Source organism: Takifugu rubripes, chromosome 13 (genome assembly GCF_901000725.2).
Source record: "Takifugu rubripes chromosome 13, fTakRub1.2, whole genome shotgun sequence".
In the NCBI taxonomy this organism is placed as follows: domain Eukaryota; kingdom Metazoa; phylum Chordata; class Actinopteri; order Tetraodontiformes; family Tetraodontidae; genus Takifugu; species Takifugu rubripes.
In genome coordinates, this window is record NC_042297.1 from 3,803,166 (window position 1) to 3,825,976 (window position 22,811).

Below are 22,811 nucleotides of genomic sequence, written 5' to 3' on the forward strand. Positions count from 1 at the left end.
TCTCCCATCGCTCCCTCCTTCTACTCCTGCTTTTGGCTCTTCCCTTCAGGGGTCTCAGCAGCAAATCGATGGTCTCATCTAACCCTGATCCTCAACATCCTCTTCTTCACACCTCCCAACTTCATGTCCTCTTTCACTGCATCTACAAATCACTCTGACATCTCACCCACTGCCACAGAAAAGGCCCCAAAAAAAGCCACGACGCACACAACCGTCCCTGGACACACACAGCTACCCTCAGGGAGACTGTAAAAGTCCCTCAAAATTAAGCACTAATGGACTTCAGAAGAGCTTTTATCACACTGCAGTTCAAGCTCGCAATGCTTCTAAAAATAAATACCAGGCTGAATGACGCCATCTGCGCTTCAGTGGATAAGAGGCTTGTGTGTGTTGATCTGGGTTATTTAATGTATTTTACACAATCCTTTAACACAAAGCTAATGTTTCCGGTATCACTGTTTCTCCTTTTAGACCGTGCCCAGAAACACAGATGTGAGGAACAAACAAATAAATAAATAAATCCAAGAAAATGGCTTTTTATAGTGACATTTATGAGGAAGAACCATCGCTTACCCCAATATTTCTCTGTCAAGGAATTAATGAATCGATGAGCAGATTACAAATTATCCATTAGGACAGCTATGCATATAATGAACGGCAAAAAGGTTGTCATGGGATGTTTTTTTGTTGTTGTTTTTTTTTTTAATGGTAATTACAGTGGGTATTTGATTAAAAAAAACAAAACAATGGTATGATGATGATCTTAAGTCTACTGCTTCATCCCAGGACATAGGCCAGGGTGACAGAGGTCACTATATTACTAGATTTACCCTCAATTTCAAGCCATATTTTACAGATTTCTTCTTTAAAATGGCGCCTAAATTGAGCTCAACTGGAGCCACAACTGCAGTGCACGCTGACTCTGTAACCTGGAGTTGGATTTAATGTCAGAGCTCACGTGGACCAAACCACACAGCAGGTTAGCAGGTCGTTGATTTAACATGGTGGGAAAATCTTATTTCCTGCAGCTGCAGAATAAATCCATGCAATATGAAGACGTCGGGGCACAATATTTCAAACATATCGGAAATATGAAATGCATATAAGACCTCGGTATTCACACATGCACCTAGATTAATCTCTCATCCACAAATATACAGTATAACTATACATTTTTCTATATCAAGGTGATACGTAACAAATCACGAAAAAGGTGTACCTACGTCCTGCCTGCAGAAAAAACACTTGATATCTACGTTGCAGAGGTATCACGATAGCTGCAACACACACACACACACACACACACACCTTTGACACGTAGCTGCAGAGATGTTGCATGAAGAATAGCAAAGCTTTAGAACATGCCGGAGGCAGCAGCACAGATCTATATTAACTAAACGGCATCAGTTAAAAGCAACGGTTCGACATCTGCCCAAATTTCAAATATGAGCTGCCCTTGGGTTCCAGAACTATGGTTCCTTCAGTCTAAATTTCCATCAGTGTATTTCTGTGGTATTCATTATCACAATAAAGAGATGAAGGTCTGGGCAACCTCAAAAACACTTTGCCTCTGGTCATAATGACGTGCGGGCTCAGCTGAATCTGTTCATCAACGATTCAGTGTCAGGGGGAACCAGCGTGAAGCAACATGAGTAAAAAAGGAGAGGTGAGAGGAACACGAGGATGGAGGGAATAAAGAATAAAATCCACACTTGTGTAGCGTTTGACCCTGCGAGGCATGCAGCTCTGCAGCGGCAGCATGAATAATCAAACATGTGTAATTTCTTTTGTGGCTTAGGGCAGGATTTGCTGCGTTTCTGTCTTTTGGAAAAATGAAAATATTCTTGACTTGAGCTTTCAGGAACTTGGAAAAGCCCAGAAATCCTTGCAGCTTAGATTCTAGAAGAGAGACACTTGCGTTTGAATTCCTACCTTCCCTTCAGAGGCCAAAATTCCCATTTACTGTTGGTAAAGAAAGAGCTGCGCACGTCCAGTGGCACTGGAAGTGTGGCAGCAAGCGGAGGCCTGTCCAGCAATGCCGGTGCATTTTAACACTGGTAATTGGCTTTGTTTGGTGTAGACAAACACAGAAAGCACAAAGACAGAACTACGCCAGTAAAGCGCGCTTTTCTCGGCACACACAGACACACGCGTGTTTATCAGCCACTAGCCAAATTGAACTCCGTTGTTTATGAAAACCGGGCTTACTAGTGAAAGTGTCCCGCTTCCTCATCTATTTAAGCAATGGGGGTACATCATCTGAGGCAGTGCTGCATGGGCAGCTACTTGATTACTATAATTGGGTCTATAGACCCTCAAGGAGGCTGACTTCCCCTTGACCTTTTTCAAAAACCAGTAAAACACTCCTGGTAAGGGTGGGACATGATATTGCACGATATTAGCGCGGTTTTAAAACATCACAAGAGATCTCGAGGGTCCGAGCTGTCTCGTTGTCTCCCGGGGTCATAAAAAAGAAAAAGATCCACACCATTGACTGTCCACGTGCACTTCCGCTGTTGACCTGCGGGGGCAGCAAAACGCCTTCGCTGCATCTACTCTACTGGAAGAAGAAAAACAACACGCGAGGGTATGAGAGAGTCAGGACAGTGGAATCTGAAGGGTCAAGGATGGTCGAAGAGGCCCCCGCCAAGTATCAATCTTAGATGTGCCGGCGTTTTAGCTTTTGAGTGGACATTATTGACAGAATGACAGACGGGGGGAAACACCAGCTGTTAGCTGTGTTGTTCTAGTTTCAGTCTGGAATGAATTGTCAGTCTCTATTTGCAGGGTGGCACTTAGATTTTTGCACTTGTATTGTATGTATTCTTATTGTTTATTTTTTAATATTCTGTATGAAACTCGCTCAGCTTTTACAGTTCAGAATTTGTTTGAAATTTGAAAGCAAATCATTCAACATTGCTGATGAATTCTTAGAAAATCAAGGATATTTTTCCAGTTATAATTGTCTTGTTATTTTTTGTAATCCTTTTTTAAATATGGCGTCCTGTCCATCTTGTAATTAATCATTATTGTATCCTGATCTGAGTGTATTGTCTCACTCTCACCCCTAATTCCTACTAATTTCTCCTGATTTCTGATCAAAACTGCCTAAATATGTTACACTTCCAGCATCTTACTGAACTACTGAGAGGAATTTAACACACATGAAGTGTAAATTTAAGCATGTTAGCAAACATCTGATATTAGAATGCTGAGGGAATTTCTGCTCAAATTAAAGCATGAAGAATTTTACATTAATCATGTCAGGATACCTAACCTACAGAATAAATCTAGAGTTACATATTTATGCGAGTTAGCCTGACTTGAGTGGCTAATATGTGAATTCACCACCCACACATGCCGCACACTTAAAAACCGAGCACACTCTGTTAACCTTGACAGCTTACATCAATATAACAATTTTTCAGTTCTTTAATGGCTTCGCTAATGTGTTTTGGAAACTCCAAATGATATTTTAAATGATCTTGTAATGTCTGTGTAAGATCAACCAACAGGAGTTTCAATTTGGAAGGCAAAGTTAAAAAAAAACTTTATATATTTGAACCACATGTGGGTGAAAACATCAAACTAAATGTGATATGCTCGTGCTGAGGGGGTTTCACACCAAGCAGTGGTTGTTCCCATCAGAGGCTGTGGTTCACAGCGTGCCGATTCATTGCCTACACAACCACTTCCAACAAATTGTTATTGTAATAAAAGTCATTGCTACAAAATCTGCAGGTTACCTGAGGGGAAGCAGAGTTATGCTACCCAGCCAGGCTTTGAGGCTGAATTCACAAAGGCAACAGTCCCAACTGCACGGATTCTTCCTGCTTCCCTTCAAGAAGTCATCGCAAAGCGACTGGTAGTAGAGATAACATGGTGTGGAGAATTTGTTCAGTCTGTCCACCCCAACCAGACAGATACGTGGCCTCCAAAACATGTACAGGTCTGGCACAAGTACATTCATAGCTACAGGTAAATGAAGGTATCCAATTAACCCAAACCCAGAAATCTTTAGTGTGCAGAAGGATAGCGCAGAACCAAGGAAGATGCTCTCAAAGACCGGCAGGATGGATGGTTTGACAAACGTGATGAGGAATATTTCCAGATTGTTCCACAGAAATCAGTTGAAGCCTCTAAGTCCTCAGGTCTATCTCGTCTTTATCATTTTCCACCGGTGCTTTTGTTCAATTGGTATCAATGTCATATGTGACATGTTCATAACATCATGTCTTCTTCTGGCTTTTCCCTTTTGGGGAACTTCCTGTCCTCCAACTACATCCACACATCTCATTACTGGCCTTCCTGTTCCATCCTGGACAGCATGCCCCTGTCCCCCCTTTGGACACGTCCAAACCTTTTCAGAAGCCAATAATTTCTGTTGTGGGAAATTGCAAAATTTTACAAAGAACTCACCAGATGTAGAGTCTATTGTGACACACCAGCCGCCCTATTCAAAACTATACATGTATAAATGTATTTTCTTACTCGTTCAGGTTCTCTGACTGACTCAAAACGCTTAAGTTTGCTCGAAAGACTTTACAATATTATTTTAATGAAGGATTTGTTTTCTACTGTGAGTTACAACTCTGCATAGATTAGATTAGTTGCTCTGAGCATCCTCTCCCCTGTCCTGATGTCCTTTACATGAACGCCGCGCCTCGACAGCCAACCAAACAGCTCCTGGAAAAGTAAATGTGCGACTTTTTTTCTGTGAGCGCTCAGTGGACACGTCAGTTTAACAGAATCTTTCAAAGATGAGAATCCAGCCATTCCTACACTAGCCAACACCCTCGTGTATTACTGTGTTGAGAGCTTTTCATTTTCGGTCCAAATCTGATGTGAAATGCATAACTTGTGATTGTCGAGCTGCTCTGAGAGGGAAAATGGCAGCTGTGAAGAAGGTGGTAATCCTGAGTGTATTACCCTCCTCTATGTGGGCATCAGAGGAACAAATTGAGCTAATTTGACCTGTTACGCAAGGATGGGATGAAAAGTGAGCAAACTGTTCGCACCTGAGTGCTGCAACACCACAGGACACCAAAGCCCACCTGTGAAAGGCCGTAGTGATTGTGCGATGATGACCTCTCATGTCACAGCCTACCTGATTAGAGTACCGCATGCTGACATTACGCTGGTCCTGGCGGGGCACGTACCGGTGAATGGGATCAATATCCTTCGGGCTGATCAACTCATCCACTAGAAGGTGTGAGGCAACACAAACAGGTTAAAACAACAAACAAACAGCCACACAATTTATGAAGTTACAAAGCAGTCAGAAGTTACAAAAAGACAACTAAATACTAATCATTTTATGTTTTAATGGATGATGTATTATAACGATCTCTAGAATTATCTAATGTTACGCATACCAAAACAAAATGTCATCAAATATGACCTTTTGTAGCATTAAAGAGTGAACAGTGTGTTTACTGGACTGCTTTATTTTTCATAACGGTGCATCATCCCTATACGGAGCATGAACAGACCATATACAGGGCATAAACAGGTCATACCCAGCAGCTTTGCAAGGTTGTAAAGAGCTTGACCCCAAAGGAAGATCTTTCCATCACGACCAGCGTTGCTAGGGAAACGCTTCTGGCTTCCATGTTTGCTCTGCTCCGCCTCGACAAAATCAGCTGGTACGTAGTAGTATTTGGGGATAATGGCGTGCCCTGAAATTAGAAAAAAGGACCATTGTGACTGCGTGGCACCTGCATGACTATCCTCAATATTTAGGTCAGACAGCTGCCCACCAAGAGCCAGGGTCCCTCTGAGCTTTGCTCCATTCGCCAAAATGGAGTTTTTTCTTGCCACTGTCGCATTCCTTACTTTTATTATTGTGAGCGCACAGTTTAGAATAAGCATCAGGTTCAGTAAAAGTCTCTTGGGTAGTGCAAGATAAAGTATAATCTTTTTTGACTCCCTGCATTGGTCCGCGCGGTGTTTTTATATACACAAGATGAATCATGACCTAAATAGGCAGTCATTAGGTAGTTTGCCCTAGTTTTTACCTACATTTCCTAAGACACATGGAATTTTCTTTTTTAAAAAAAAGAAAAAGAAAAAAAGGTTGAGTCAGTTCTCAACTTGTACATAGCTTTTCTTTAAATTTCATTTTTTTCTCAAACCCTCCAGATTTAAACATGACATATCATTCAATACCTCTTTTCTAATTATAATACTATAATTTGTATTAATTACTATAATACAAATCCCCAACTATAGCAAAGTCTACCAACCATATTCTACAGTATATTCCAGAGATTATTATATTTTCAGTGGCAGCTAATAAAAGATTGATATTCCCCCTTAGCCACTCAGCAACCCCATCATTAATGGATCCGGCATAATACACGGTTGCTGCAGCACCATTCAAGAAATACAGCACCTCAAATTAAAAATAATGACTAACAACTAAAAAAATACACTATAATAAAGTCAGGTAATGGTCAAACCTTTGAATCAACACGATGGAACGTAGCACTTAATAATACTTGACTGCTTTGCTTCATGGGCCAGTTAAATGCTAACATAAAAGTATTGTAATTAACTAATAATAAAAACACTTATTTTCTCCACATCCAGTCACAGCACAACATGGAAAAAGGTGAATAGTGCATTCCGTTGAAAAATATAGAACTAAAGAGGTAAACACTAATTAGGTTGAGGCTAACTAGATACACGCAAGTTGAGGAGAAAATTCTGTCAGGGTTGAGTTTATTTTTCTAGGTTTACACTTGCTGGCAGACAGAGAAGAAACCTTCTACATGCACCAAAGATTCTGTTAATAATTTTAATTTTGAGTTCTACATTATATTTTATCACAAAACAATATCAGACAGCAGCAGAGACTGATAAATGTATTAAGTTATATACGTTAGTGGTCACTCGGTAGATGAGGTCAGCAATATAAAGGCAACACTGCTAAAAGAAAGGTAATAATGACTAAAGAGCTTCCATTTAGGATCAAAACCAACAAAAAACGAAACCCCTTCTCTTTCAACAGAGATCAAATAACAGCAAATACCTGACTGTTATTTTCAATATATTTATAATGATCCCTTTGATCAGTGCAGAGACATCAAATGGCACTGAAAAATATACAATGCCGCGGTCCCTTTTACTGCACTTCCACGATAAAATAACAGCAAATTAGAGGAAGGCATGACGCTCGAGTGTAGAAGCTGCATTTATCTATACAGACCTCCATCATAAGAGCTGTGGAGGGCAAGACAAAGGTACAGAATTGAAATGCAGTTATTAGTATTGGACTGGGAACAGGCCAAAAGGAGCCCAAAGCTCCAAAGACAACTTTTCCCTGTCAGAGAAGTGCAGGCAGGTAAAAATAGAAGTTTGAGTTTACTCATCAGGACGAGCTGAGCTCACATTAATATCATTCTTGCTTGAGCTTTAGCCACAGTGTGTGAAGGATGAATATGGATGACAGGATTTAATAAGTCAAAGTTTTACATTGCCAGAGGGGAAGAGAGAAGAGAGATCAAATTAAGAAGCTCTGAATCGAAACATATTGAAATGCTGATTCTGTGGAGGAAATTAAATCAATAGAAGGCTTTGAGAGTCGTGACGATTTCTACCCCCGACACAATCACTGTTTCCCATCACTATTTTATTCAAATGTTAGAAGCCAGTAAAAAAAAAAGCTCCTACAAGAAGATGGTTGTCAAAAGAGTCTCCGTCAAAGGAGGAGTGGATTGCAAATGTTGAAAAAAAGAAAAAAATGATGTGGAAAAATTGACCTTTTCCATCGACCTGTGCATGGACACGCTCCCTATTCACTAGAAGAAATGGGCAGCTCATCTCAAACAGAGGGACCCTCCTCACAACAGGATGTTAGGCAGTATTACTCATGGAACTAACGTTGTTGTGTTTTCTTTCTTTTAAAAATGGTATTTATTTGAGTAAGATGCCCCCCATGTCCTAATCAAGCGCTCGCTACTGTGAGGGGGCTTTTGTCTCAGCTTGATGTGCAAAAAATTCTATGGCCAAGTAGGATAAAGCGTGAGACGCCCCTAAATCCTGGATCAGGTTCTATCTCTATAATATATACACATTGCCATTAAACTCCCCCCCCCCCACATCCATAGTTTCTCCTTTCACCCTTCTGTGGCTTTTTTCTCTCTATTTTCTTAAATCTTTGTACACTTTAAAATAAATTACTTAAAAGAATGCTCTATTCTTACTAGACCAAGTGTGTGTGTGTGTGTGTGTGTGTGTTGTGAATACTTACCCTCGTAAGACTGGAAGATGATTGGCTCAAGGAGGTCCTGGTATTCTTTGACCTGAGCTTTATTTCCTCTGAACACACCTGTGAAAAACACACACACACACACACACACACACACACACACACGGTTTTCATATATTACATTTTCTATACAATCCTTTTAGAGAAAATGTATTTAGATTTCTGTATTTCTGTACCAATCGCTACATGAAAGTGTTTATAATGGCTATTTGCATATTTATTTTTTGCTATTTTTTACAGTCACACTTTTATTTAGTCAAGACAACAAACCTACAAGCAAACCGGCACCTACAGTAAATTTAACTAAATTCAGAGAGAGGGTCATTTATGAAGGTCCATCTGTCCGGTCTCCTCTTTCCCTTTGGCGCTGTGTTGTTCTGCATCAGTTCCCCAGGGAACCATCTGTGGCTTTGCGTCATGACATGCACCATTATGTACACCGGGTGGGTCCTAATTTGTTCAGGCAGTTGGTGGTGGGCAGGTAACTGTACAGTGTTTATGTCCTGCAGAAATCGACCTCTGCTTTGGCAGGACGCTACATGATCAGTTTAACTAAGATTAAGCCAGAAAAGTACTAACCAAGCTAAGTTGAGCTGCATATGTGTGCATATTTTATTCATTGTTACAACTAGTTGATAAAGTCAGTATTAATCAATGTAGGCTCACATTTAGTTTTTTGCAACTGCAGTCCTACTTTTGTCCCAGGCTATTAAAGAGTTTCTTAAAAAAAGGATTTCTCATCAAATGCTGCAGTACTGTCTTCTATTTTTCCAATGGCCCACTTGAGGAACCGTAATAAAGAGGAGTAGAGTAGAATAAAGCTTACCATCAATCATCATGAAGATGAAAAATATGGGAAACTCACACTCGATGCCATCAAAAAGCTGGAGAAAGACAGAGAGAACGAGAGCGAAAGTTAGTGTTCATCATTCGTTGATATGAAAGTAACAGAGGGGTGGAATGAGTGGCTCTCAGGATGGAACAGCAGCTGGACAGTGGGGAGGAAAATACACCTTCTCTTCCATTTTCCCCAATTCAAGTGGTATTCGTTGTTTTGAGGATGTCTGCAGGTTTAGACCGAAGAAAACAGACTGACAAATGAGAGAGAGAAAGGTTCTTCTAAGCTATGAAAGGAGTGTGTTCTCCTCATTTTCAGTATGCAAAAACACTCAAGTCTCAAAACTCATGTTGCAATAATGTCTGAAAATAACTATAGTGATACTCGATGTTACGACCATAATGTTTTTACTGGATTTTCTCATGATGGCGAGCAAAGCAATACTGGGTTGAGAGCAGGCATTTCGACGTCCACAGGCACAAACCTAAAAATGGATTTTAAAAAAAGCACCATTTGAGTTCTAGTGAGTTTTTTGGGCAAACTACACTCACTGGCCACTTTATTAGGTCACCTGTTTAATGCATTGTTAACAGAATTAGCTACTCAGCTAATCATATGGCCACAACCTCAGGCATTTGGGCATGTAGTTGTGGTCAGAAAGGGGAAGGAAGGGGAGGTTGAACAGTTTGTGATCTACTGCGTTTCCATAGAATGGTCCAAAAAAGAGCAAATAACCAGTGAGCAGCTGTTGTGTGGACCTAAACATCTTCTTAATGTGAGAGGTCAGAGGAGCATGAGCAGACCGGTTCAAGATGATAGAAAGGTTATTCCTTGGTTATAACCAAAGATTTCAGAACGCCCTCTCTGGACATGTGGAACCTTGAAGAAGGTGGGCTACAGCAGGAGACCACAGTGGTTCCCCCTCCTGTCAGCTCAGAACAGGAAAGTGAGGCTACAATTCTCACAGGCTCAACAAAACTGGACAATAGCAGATTAGAAAATGTTTCCTGGTCTGATGAGTCTGGATTTCAGCTGCAACATTCTGGTCGGGTCAGAATTTGTTGTCAACAGCAAGGAAGCATGGATCCATCCTGCCTGGTCTCAATGGTTCAGGTGTGGGGAGTATTTTATTGGCCCAGTTTGGGCCTCTTAGTACCAACTGAGCATCATTTAAGCACCACAGCCTCCCTGAGTGTTGTTGCTGACCATGTTTGTCCCTTTATGACCACAGTGGACCATCTTCTGATGGCTACTTCCTGCAGGATGATGCACCAGAGTCACCAGGGAGTTTCACATCATTGTAGATGTGCAGCTGACACACCTGCAGCAACTGTGTGATGCTCTCGTGTCAACATGGAGCAAAATCTCTAAAGAATGTTTCCAACACCTGGATGTCATGAAGAATTAGGGTGATTTCTGAAGGAAAAAGTGGGTCCAAACCTCTCTTGCAGACTGAACCCCAATAAAGTGGCCAGTGAGTGGAGATCCTCACTGACACCAATAAATGGCTGATTGATTCTGTCCATATCATCCATCTCATTACTGCAATTTGGCTCCACAGAGGAAACTGAAGAGGTTTTGAAACAAGGAGGTTGTGTGCGATTTTTAGATACTGTTATTGAGGGAAGGAGAGAGGGGCTGCTCACACAGTCGGTGCCGAGGGAGAACTCGGCACAGCTGTTACCTGTTGACAGTGACTCTCTCTCTGTGTCTCTCTCTCTCTCTCCCTCTCTGAGAGAGAGAGAGAGAGAGAGAGAGAGAGAGAGAGAGAGAGAGAGAGAGAGAGAGAGAGAGAGAGAGAGAGAGAGAGGTGCTCGGGAGAGCGGAGCTGAGCGGAGCCGCCGTTTAATTTAACAGGACGCTGATTGCTGCGATGCTCCACAGATGTGCTCTTGGCTCTGTCCGCTGTGATTTCCACTGAGCGTTAAGAGCTCCCCGTTCGTCTGACCGGAATCTTCCGACTTGAATCTACATACATAGACTAACGATCAGAATATTTGCTATGTTTGAGCGTAAAATCAAATGGCAGCAGGCACCACGGGTCACTGCCCAGCACTGATGAGCTGACAGGAAACAGTGTTCTGGCTCTTCAGTTCCGTGAGGCAGCCACGAATCTTCATCAAACCGAGCAAACAACGGTCAGCGAGGTTGCGTCTATTAAGATTCTATAAATATGTATATATTTTTTTAGTAGGGCAATTTAAGAAATGGCATTTCAATCCCAGTTTAAACTGCACACGTGGAGAAATAGATAATAAAGTCGACAATGAAATCTAGGCTTGCGATTTAGTGGCTGAAAGGGTGTAAGAAAATATACAACCCTGGCAAACGATGGTCGCAACCCAGGGACCAACCAATGGCCACCATCCTATTTACAAGGACACCATCCCCAAATCAAAATGGGTGTAAACATTGTACAAACAGTCAAATAGTTTGATGAAAACACTGAACAGCTGACCACATAATTTCTTCTTCTGTAGCGTGTAGCTGGTTATTACATCAGTATGTTGCTGGTCTTGTGTTTCTCTGAGCGTCTGGATGTTTTTAGTCAACAGAAAGAAAAAAAATATATACTACGGCGCATTTTCCAGGATGTGTACCATGACTATTTTGACTCTCTAAACGTATTACTCTGCCATAAATCCTATTAAACCCAGATAGATGCCACGGGAATGCAGTCACACGCATAAATAGACACAAACCCTCTTATGAAACGGGCAGAAAAGATAGTCGAGTAAACGCCAGCCTTAATAAATCCAGTAATTCTATCCCATCTTGTTTACGCTTGCTTAAGGAGGATCAACGGAGGCAAACAGCAAAATGATAAACACCTTTTTCTCCCTCTATAAACCGCTTTTGTCAGTGGAATTTCATTAAGCTTCGAAATAGGCAGCATATTTTATTCTTTGGGAGACCCAATCAATCCAGCATGTGAGACAGCACATGAGCACGTGACTCGTGTGCAGACTAAATGTCAGAAGCTGTAATTAGCTTAGCCCGTATCCGACGGAAGGTGAGACGCAGAGCTCTGTGCATGAAAGGCAGAAGCCAGACGGCGGCCGGCTCGGCCCGGCTCCCCCCGTGGTCATGCGTCCTGTCGTGCTGTGACTAAACAGGTTCGTTTCCCTGGTGGTTTGCGCTCGAGCAGCTGGACTGATTGTTGAGGCTGTCGATCACACAGACCACTGCTCTCTGTCCACGGTGCCCAATCATGGACCATAGATGTCCTCCCTGCTGGGGAATCTCTCCGGCAACCCCAACAGCTTGTCTCAGCGTCCTGTGATCAGACAGCGGCCCACGCTTAGTCCCACCCTGCTTGTTATTTGGTGGCTTTGTGTTTGTTCCCTCAAGGAAATGACATTTAATTTAATACCACTGCAAGGAAGCGATTCTATCCTCTGTGAGTTAGTCTGAATGAGTTTTCAAATGATTGTTTTTGGTTCTTATTCATTTCCTTCTATTGGAAAAAAAATCCCATTTAATCAGGAAAGGTTTAAAACTATTATTGGCTAAACAAAGGTCAAATTTACCTTTGTTCCGCCAGGTGGACTGAGCTCTTTTAGAAATAAAATAGACAGACAGGTTTTTAAGCTTAGAATCTCATCACGATGCTAACAGAGTTTGTCAAAGGATATATCATAAATTTATCCTGTGTCCAGAAAAACTGAAAATAATGGGAACAACTGGTCGCTGTTTGGGACATAGTGACAAAAATACAATATCCTAAAGACTTAAATCTAATCTAAATATGGGGCATTCTTTCAGCTTGCTACTGTTGGTTTGGTTTATTCCGCTCTGCTAATATGATCAAAGTGTTGTGTGTTAGAAGCCTTTACAGCATTTCAAACATTAGCATGCCTGTACTTTAAGATGCAGTGGCTGAAATTAAAATATGCTTCCATTTATTAACTTCTGCGGTCTTACTCTCACTGTGTATAAATAACTTCTTATTTTACTTGGAAGATTGCTGGCATATACTCTATTTATTCATTATCCTGTGAATTAGCAAACATAAAGCTAATAAAATCCCACGGCAACCCTTCTCCCTCCAGCTGTATGGAGGCGCAACATATTTTTAGTTTTCTAAAAGGTGGAGGCACGAGTGGCTGCAGTGTTACAAGGCTAATGCAATGATGAATAAAACTTGATTGTTTTAATTAATAGGACGAATAAAATGAATATCAAATGACTATTTTTTATGCACATCCCACATGGCCGTGGCTGCTGAGCTATGCAAATCTCCTCATAAACACTTCCAGCCCTGAGCCACTGAAATGGTCCAACAAACATTGTCGAATGTAGACAAGCATTACAGAAACAAATACATCTCAAGGGTTCGTTAATGTCTCCCGTAAATAAGAATGCAAACTTAAAAGGAAATAAAAGATGCCAGAAGCATCATGACAACCCTACAAGTAGAATTACCAGATCTGCTAAATAAATAACCAACAAATTTAATAAAACACAGTAATAAATATACTCAAACCCCCAATTACTGAAAATATTAATATACATTGGCTTAATGCTGTATAGCCTCCTGCCTGAGGGCGAGAAACCGCGTGGTCAGGGTCGGTAGGGTCCCGCGATGCTAATGCACCTGCTGGTGCGGACGTCTTCCATACATATTTCCTTAGTGTAAATTATTTTTAACTGCAGGAAATGTCAGGAAACAGAATGAAATCTTTTCCCATTGTGAAAATCCCAACTTTTCTTCAATAAAAGACTAACCTCCCTCACAAATGAACCGTCTGCTCCTCGGAGTCAGAGTACGAGGTGACCCGTAAGGCCGGAGGATTGTGGCTGATGAGACCTCATGAATGACAAACATCACCTCCAGCTCCCCGTCACGTGCTTCAGATCTCGAGCCGTTGCGCCATCAGACTCCCACACCTCATTAATGCTGTATGGTCTGCTCCCAACCTCTCACCACCACATCACCGATGGTGCCTCCATGCATGTCATTTCCGCCGGGATCACGCAGGATTCAAACAAGACAACGGATGTGTGGACATTTATGGCGCTAAACAAGGATTCCACATTTATTGTAGGCAGTGTGGATTTACATTTCAGGCCTACTCCGTTTTCATCTGCATTATGTGGTTTTTCAGTTTTTTAGGGTTTTCTTTTAAAAAATTCTTCCCTTTGAGATGTAACTGTCACATTTGCCTCAGAAACCTTTTTACTTGGTTCTGTTCCTCTGCTTTTTCCATTTCGATCAATTTTCCTGCTCATAGCCGACCGCCAAGTCACCGATGTGCCGATCTATTGCTTGTTTTTAATCGCTCGGAGAAATTTGGCACATTCAAAACAGGCAATTGGCAAAACAGGCAATCAGGAAAAGGAAGGAAATTCTGCTCCTTTCATTTTTACAGCACTCACCTTCATCTCAGCAGGCTTGTAGTAGCGGCGATTTTTGTCCTCATTAGCAGTGCGGTAGCCGTCGCGCAGGAAGCGCTTAAAGCCGTACTTTCCCCGCAACTTTCGCACGATCTTGTCGAGCGTCTGACTGTAGAGAGCGTCATCGTCCACAGCAAAGGCTGGGTAGCTGATGGTGGGAAGCAAGGCGGCGTCTGTGTTCTGCCGGGGACCAAACGTTCACAGTAGCCAAACAACAAGCTGTTTTAACAATGTTAGAACCTGAAATATTACTTCAGCCGTTTACCAAAACAGATTTAAGCTCCTGTGAGCAGATTCTAGGTTGGAATTTGAGGGTCTTCCCATCTGAATTGGAAGAACAGTTGAGGAATGACAGGTCTCGACTGTGCAGCCACCTCTCTTTCAAGGGATCAGTTTTATCTCTAAACATCAGCGGCCAAGTCGACTGGAGTCCAGATGTGAGCCTTTATGTGCACAGGGCTGCTGCTAATATTACCTCCTTACTGTTCCAATCTGCATGATGGCACCCTTGAGCTGATAGAGAGGAAATATCTTCTCTGGGAATTCAATTGCCCAGGAAGTGAATGCGTGTGGAATTCTGAGTGAATGAGATATTACACTGAGACGTTTGTTATCGCGACCTTAAACAGTCTCTGGTTTCTCAACATTAGAGCCGATTAAACATAAAAATCCCATTAAGACAAATTAATTCTGGCTGTTTTAATTGCAGTGGGTAAAAATAGAGCGTTACAATTCTGGATTATTGTATTCCTGCAGCTTCCTTCACCTCCACTTCTGCACTCACCCTTTCATTTTCAATGTCATGTGAGCAATGCACCATCCACAGCACAGGACAAAATAACCATTTAAAAGCTTTGTTGATTCACTTGGGTTGACTCACCTTTGCGTCACGCTTCTAACTAACCCATTAGGTTATATACCATGTATGGTGTATATTATATGAATACATAATACTCACTATAATTATAAAATATAATTACCACATGTGATGCATTAATAAAAATAATTACACAGAGTTCACTAATAAATCTGAAGGACTCACGTGTGAGCGCGACTCTCTGGGCAGAAGGGAGGACAGAGTTTGTCTGTTCCTGTTGTGGGCATCCAGATCCACAAATATGACGGACCAGGAACAGCCCTGCAGAGCAGAAACACAGTCAGAGACAAGATTCTGGTTAAGACGAACCAGCCGTCCTGCATTTATCAGAGGAAAGGAGCCCCTGACGGCCAAACGGCTGCACTTGAAAAGGCCCTCCACAACACTACTGTCAAATCAGAGATATTTGGAATTCTACGCGGGTCTCCACAACAGTCAGGTAGGAGCCCTCCTGCTGCTCATCAAACATTTACAATGAGGCTACTACAACACGGTCCGCACCCTTAAACACCTCTAGGCAGGTGAGGTGGGGGCCACTTATGCTCTTTCTTAGTTGTGGGAGTGATCAGAGCTTTCTGGTCCTGAAAAGTTGTTCCACTCTGCTTCACCCATCCATCAGCTGTAGCTACATAAAACTGGCCCAGTCACTTCTGCAACCTGCAAAGCCATTTCAAATGCAAGTCCGATGCATTATGGATGAACAATGGAAGAGTGTATTTTCCCACTTTCCAAATACAAGTCCGGCCAATGCTTTTAGTCAAATCAGCAAGCTGTCCTGTAGCAATCTGCATAGTCTAGTAGATCCTGGCCAACATCATCACGGCAACATGTTAAGTCAGAGAAAGGACAGTTTTCTGTTTTTGAAGGCGCAAGATCAAGATTAAATACATGACCAAGGTTTAATCTTTGTATTTTCTATGTTTTTTCCTGATCCTATTTCACGAAGAATAAATGGCGCTGATCCAAACAGCTCAAATAAACAGTAATTACAGCAATCGTCAGGCAAAAGGTTAATTACAGCCTGGAGTTGATTAGCTATGATAACTTCAAACAAGATGGTGGAATCAGGAATTAACGCAGACAAAGAAAGACAAAAGGGTCGTGGCTGTCAAAACTCACAAAAAACAAACTTCACCAAAAACACTCTATTCTCACTCTCAGCGAGCTGACCTTTGGGGCGACCCAAGTCTTCAAACTTTCTGGGCATTTATCGGAGTTAAATTCATTCATTTATGTCCTTGAAGGAAAGAGCATTTTACACAGTGTCTGCTGGGGCTGGGCAATAAATCTAGATTTGATTTTGGCTTCCCACAATCATGATTGTTGACTTAACAAGACCACTGTGCCATATGCTCACGCGTTGCTCTCATTCTGTCCTGTGATGTAAATGTAGCAGCACACGCTACCTTGCTGCACCCCACCGCCCCCCCCCGAACAAAAACAGGAGTTTTGATTTTAGCCCGTTTTGAGGGCGAGGAAGGAGCAGGTGATAAACCTGGGAAGAATGGTAGAAGGAAGGCAGCCTTTGGTGAAGAAGAAAGGGAAGAAAAATGCCTTCGGCTTTGAAAGATGAGATGTTTTGTAAGGGTTGCTACATGCTGGTCGCCTCAACACCCAAATCATTGGAAAGCTTTTCATAAAGTTGCGACAAAGGAGCAGAAAAAGCCACAGAAAGTTACCGTTCCCTTGTCTCCCGCCACCATCAGTATGCCGCCGCAGTTTATTCATTTTTTTTGGCAGTTTAACTCTGATCAAACATCAGTCGTTAAAGTTCAACAAAAAGCAAATTCTCAAATCAATAATTGTGATTTCAAAATACAGATTTTTTCTATAGTGGAGCAGCAGTAGTGTCTAACCTCACTAAACCGGCTGTGCACTGTGGGAAAATGGCCAGATAATAAGTGAAACCACCTGGGATCCAGTTATGTGAACAACCCTCAGTGACCTGAAGCATCCTTGTGGTTTGTGATCAATTTACTTCACAACGCTCAGGTGAAATGACCAAAAAAAAAAGACCAAGACAGAGTTCTTTTACCTCACGAAAAGGCTAACTGTGACACGCTATCTGCAGCCTGGCTACAATCAAAGCGATGGGGGTGCATTGCAGGGCTGAGAGTCAGCTGGGAAATCAAGATTGATAGGGATCATTAATAAGTAACTGGCTGGTCTGTAGAAGTTTCATTCCCACAGGGGCACAAGACAGAATGGTTCACAAACACACACACACCCACTTACAGAGACATCACACGCCATGGATCATAAAGCAGCCATCCCCATAAATGGATTCTTTCAACAGGCGAGCTGAATGAGAAAATCCATTCTGCAGGAGCGATTATACCACCCATTATGCATCTGATCAGAAAAGCAAACTGTGACTTTAATAGATGCTCATCATCACAGCTCTGATCACAAGTGTTGCAGGTCGGGGAGTGTTGAAAAAAGAAATAGTGAGGGGGGGAATCATATGTTAGGAGAATATAAAGAAGACTCATTTGCTAACGCGTTAGCAGTGCTGCGTATGCCCTTTATCTTCAGAATAAAACCCTAGTTAAGAGATATTTACCAAAAAATTCAAAGTAAACATCAACTGTATTGACCGATCACCGTAAACACACGCGATCTCTTGATGGATCAACTTGCACTTGGACTATGGAGTGGCATCATTGGCCTTTATTTTAGCGTCCATTTCAGCACCGTGATGAGGGAGCTTCTATAGAGAAAACCTACAGCCCACTAGTGATGGGACGAGCGACACTGGTGCGTCAACACTGTGCCGACAGCTCAAGAGTGAAACCCCGTATCGGTGCGTGTATCGCTTTAAGAAAGAATCACGTGACCGATACAGGAATTGTATCGTTTGGATGTGCCGCGCCAAAGTGTGTTTATAAGGAAACAAACTGTATCGACATGTCGTGGGTTTGTTGGATGGAGTTTTGCAGTTGCGCAATTATGGCTCGTTCTAAGAAGTTTTCCCCAGGGTGGAATAATTTTGATCTTGTCACTCCAAACAAGGGAAATCTTTTTACTTTGAGCATTGTTTACTGTTGTATACAATTTTTAACGGTGGCGCTTTATCAGTTTATCAAGTGAATGACCTGTGATACATATGATAGTCAAGTCAAGAGCCTTACAGTTGCTTTATTCATTTTATAGGGTGTCTGTTTATTTAACAAGTGAATGCAATGCGCCACCTTAGTTTTTACTCTGTTCTAGTAAGAGGTTTGAATTGTTTTCAGATAAATTCACTTTTTATGTTATTGTAGGTGAAGTGTCGGCTCTGCTCCACAGAGCTATCTTACATCAATAGGAGCACTTCATCAATGCTGAGGCATTATAGAGCTCGGCATGGCAATGAAGAATTGGCAGATACTCGTGACAGAAGCAGAAAACATATCCACATCTGCATCAACTTGCACTTAAAACTCTCTGCTCACCATCGTCATCTGTACCGTGTGAAAGAGTATTTTCTAAGGCTGGGGAGCTGGTGTCTAAGAGGAGAAATCGCCTCCAAAAACTTTTGTTCCTCAATAAAAATTCATAAACTAATCACTTTTTTGTATTATTTCATATGATTTAACAGCTAAGTTAACAAAGAATGTGTGTACATAAGTAAAAAATTGTAACTCTGAATTGTAACTCAAATTTGCTATATTTTACATACCAACTCAGTTTAGCAAACAAGGAATTCCTTTACCTGCAATCATTTTATAACTACTGCAGGGGTCACTATCAGGTGACCAACACAGTATCAATACAGTGCCGACACAGTTTGTGTAGTGTGTCAATACACTCCTTGAGGTATCATCGTCCCATCCCTACAGCCCACGGTCTATACACTCCTCGGATATTAGAAAATTAGAGGAAGATAAACAAGTGAATGTGAATACCTGGTTTCCAAAGAGGTTGAATCCATTGATAGCTTCCAGAGCAGCTTTAGCGAGACCCACCGAGCTATGAAGATAAGAACATTTCCACATCACACAATGTTTTTCCATGAAAAGGTGGTTAAGACACAATTGACCTCTGACCTGACGTGGACAAAGAGGCATTCACACATAATAATATCCATCAGGATTCAAGGATTGAAGCTTGAAGGCTCTCAACACTGTTTCAGTGCAGCTTGTGAATCAAATGAATAAGAATGAAAGAAACATTCTCCTTGGGCAGCCACCATGAATGCGCAGCAGACTAAGCTTAAAACAACTCCAATGTCATGTTGTTTCTCTTTACACTGTTTCAAGAAATACGGGCTAGAATAAATTGAGAGAAGTGGAGCGATGGCTGGCAGCTGCTCTGCTGACAGGTCTAAAAGCATTTAATTCCATTAGTAAAGCCTGAACAATGCTTCAAATTTAATGGACGGCTGGCTAAACGATTTAAAGAAGCCTTCAGTTTAAAGCAGTTTATATAATGCAAAAAACTAACCGGTGAGGCCACATCTCTTTACATCACACGAAGAAGATACAGATACAGGAAGCGACAGCAGAGACACATTTGTTGGGAGGGAAGATACAACCTCAATGCTTGACCTTTGTTGTGTTATTTACCATTTAAATATAGATGTACGATGTGTAGGCACATCCATAATTGGATGAAGCCATTAAATCAGCGGTACCGCTCTGGTACTGTCTGGATAATTGTCAGTTATTTACCAAGACCTATTTTAATTTAATTCCTGCTATTTCCCACCAGCAAAAATATAATAAAACCTCTTAAATATAAAAAAAGGTATTTGCTTCTCTAGTGACAGATGATTTTCCCTTCAAACAACATTTATTTTTACACCCTGGTGTCTTCTAGATAGAGAATTTGATACAGTAAATAAAATGTCTGTTGTCAACAGAGGCTACTATAATGAATTGTGTGATTTAATTTGGATCCATAAATAACTGGGTAAAAATGAATAGATCTGTTCCTGCTGATCCCCACAGAAACATTTCTGCCCACAGGCACACAGAGTTGATCTGTTCAGCTTGATTTACACGGCTCCAGCCCTACTTCCTGTTTCTGTACAGCATGTTAATTGGTTACCGTGTGCATAAGCCTATTTGCTAAAAGTGGAAATCCAAAGCATGACCTTGGGGGGGCTCCTTCACGTCTTCAGATCATAGTCGTTATCATTTCTTGAGGACGGCTCGCTAAGCTGCTGCCAATAACCTCGTATTGTCAGGCAGAAGAATGCTTTACAGTGATAAGCTGTGGCAGAAACTGGGATTTTTATCAGCACACTAAGGACGCGGAGGGAGGCCAGATCAACTTTGCATGACAAATAAAAAAAAAGTTAGGAGAAACAAATTAAAAAAATGAAATCTGAATTCAGTGGTCCAAAACTTTGCTTTCTTTACTATCTTTTACAGCCAAACATGCAGAAATGGTGAGTTTATATCTCCATCTAAATAACATAGAATGGAGAATTTAACTATTTTAGTCTAAGCTCGATGTATTGGGCCTGGTTTCTTGCACTTTTCTCCTTATTTAACCAAAAACAAGAAAAAGGTTTGCAGGCATCACTGTGTTTGATTTGTTTAAAAAGGGTGGACATAATATGGTAATAAATATATATTTAAAAATTAATAAAATGGTCGTGCTTGCACAGGTTCTTTGTCACGCAGAAAAAAGGAACAGCTGATTTATTACATACATATTTAAGATTCCAGGATGGTTCTCCACTGGTTTAGCTTGATTACAGCCTTTTTTTAATGGTTTTAATAATTCTAAAATGGCCTAATGAGACATTTTAAATCGTCATCATGTGGTAAATTATAGTGTGATACTGTCAATAGTTAAAATTGTCTAAAATAGAAAAGGTGTCCTCATGATCATGGGTCAGAGATAGTCAGTAATCCACTGATCTCCTACTGTTGGTTGATACCTAAACTAAGTTTTAAACCACCCATAAACCCAGGTGCACTCTGCAGAAGCAGGAGCATCAGAATTCAACACCACACTTTTGTTTCACTGACTTATAGCGAGCTGTGATCTTTGTGTGGATGTTTAGATGTGCAGGGAAAAAGCAAAACGTGGTGTCCTGCGGACAAAAATCAAACCCCTCTGAAAAAAAAAGTCTCATTGTAGTCTGGGAAATGACTCAGTTGGCAGCAATGATAGAGATGCAACCCGGGAGATTTCTATAAGGGCGAAAAAAGCTAATCTAAAACCACACCATTTACTGTATATGTTGCGGAGATTCTGACAGACCTGGAATGCAGCTCGGTGCTGCCGTTGTTGTATTTGCTGCCTCTCTCCCACATGCCGTAGTCGGGCACTCTGTAGGCTCGTTCCACACAGAACACCAAGTTCTGGATGAAAGACACCTACACAAAGAAACAGCAGAGTGAGAGACTGGACATTAACATGCTGAGGGAATATAATTAACATGTTCAAGGGCACATTTACTCTCTTTGTCATTAAGATGAAAGTCGGCTGGATCAAAACTTAATACAAAACAGCCACAAAGATCTGCGAGAGCTGACATTGAAATGACTCAAAAGAGAGAGAGATGGAAGATCTAATCTGAAATGACAAAGTGAATGGAGGGAGTGGTAGAGAGCGAGAACAAAGATTGAGAGATGGAGATACAACCCGTGTAGGACTTAAATAGGCCAATATGTGAAGGATGGAGGGGGGAGTGTCTGTGTCTGTGTGTGGAGGTGCCTTTTCTTTCCTCATTTGGGGTTTCACAAGTTGAATGATTAACGAGGGGAACTTTTAGTATCTTAATAGTATCTTAATGAATTTTAGTGCCCACCAGCCAAACTGGGCCCCTCTCTCTCTCTCTCTGCTGGACAGACGACTGTGCCTTCCATTTCTGTTTCCATCTTCCACATTTGCATACATGTGCACAGTTGCATGCTGCAAATAAAAGAGGCTTCATCCCGATGAGGCCCTTATTGTAAAGGCATTATTTGTAAGTGTGCCTGGTGTTTGCTTTCCTCCAGTCTGGTTAAGAAAATGAGTTTCTGGAGACGAAGATGCTTAACGTACGCGATCCATGCTTCATCCATGCTTTTTTAAAAGAGACTTCACAGCATCTAACTTCAACAAGTGTTACTTTACAAAAAGCTCCAGAGGATTCCAAAGTGACTTCAAAGACTTCAGGAATCCACCAGTCTGCAGTTGGCAAATGATCTACTGGTGTGGACACTTTGGGACTCCACCAACAAGGGGGCACCCAGTCAGAACACCCTCGAGAGCACAACATAGACTCTATTGGGGCCAGGATATGACCCCGAGTGACAGCCAAAACAACAGAGCAAGGCCACATCAGTGTGGATTCAGAAAGGCAAAATCCACCTTTATCCCTGAGGGGACTGGGCATACTTGAATAAAGCATTTGGGGAGAGTTATGACAAATAATTCCCAAAAACAAAGAGAAACGTGACTCCATGATGTCTAATGATGTTTGTCTGTGTTGGACTCTTCACCTC

The 22,811-nt window shown here is 41.6% G+C and overlaps 1 protein-coding gene across 1 annotated transcript in view; it reads right to left on the minus strand.

The window, feature by feature from the left end:
• LOC115251980 (phosphorylase b kinase regulatory subunit beta-like) overlaps window positions 1-22,811 on the minus strand; it is a 58,476-nt gene that overhangs the window by 16,200 nt on the left and 19,465 nt on the right. Inside the window, exons 8-15 of the mRNA XM_029846040.1 lie at window positions 21,583-21,698; window positions 19,272-19,335; window positions 15,550-15,645; window positions 14,490-14,687; window positions 9,099-9,156; window positions 8,255-8,332; window positions 5,520-5,678; window positions 5,108-5,202 (exon numbers count right to left, since the gene is read on the minus strand). Coding sequence (XP_029701900.1) covers window positions 5,108-5,202; window positions 5,520-5,678; window positions 8,255-8,332; window positions 9,099-9,156; window positions 14,490-14,687; window positions 15,550-15,645; window positions 19,272-19,335; window positions 21,583-21,698 — 864 coding nt within the window. The remainder of the gene's footprint in view (window positions 1-5,107; window positions 5,203-5,519; window positions 5,679-8,254; window positions 8,333-9,098; window positions 9,157-14,489; window positions 14,688-15,549; window positions 15,646-19,271; window positions 19,336-21,582; window positions 21,699-22,811) is intronic.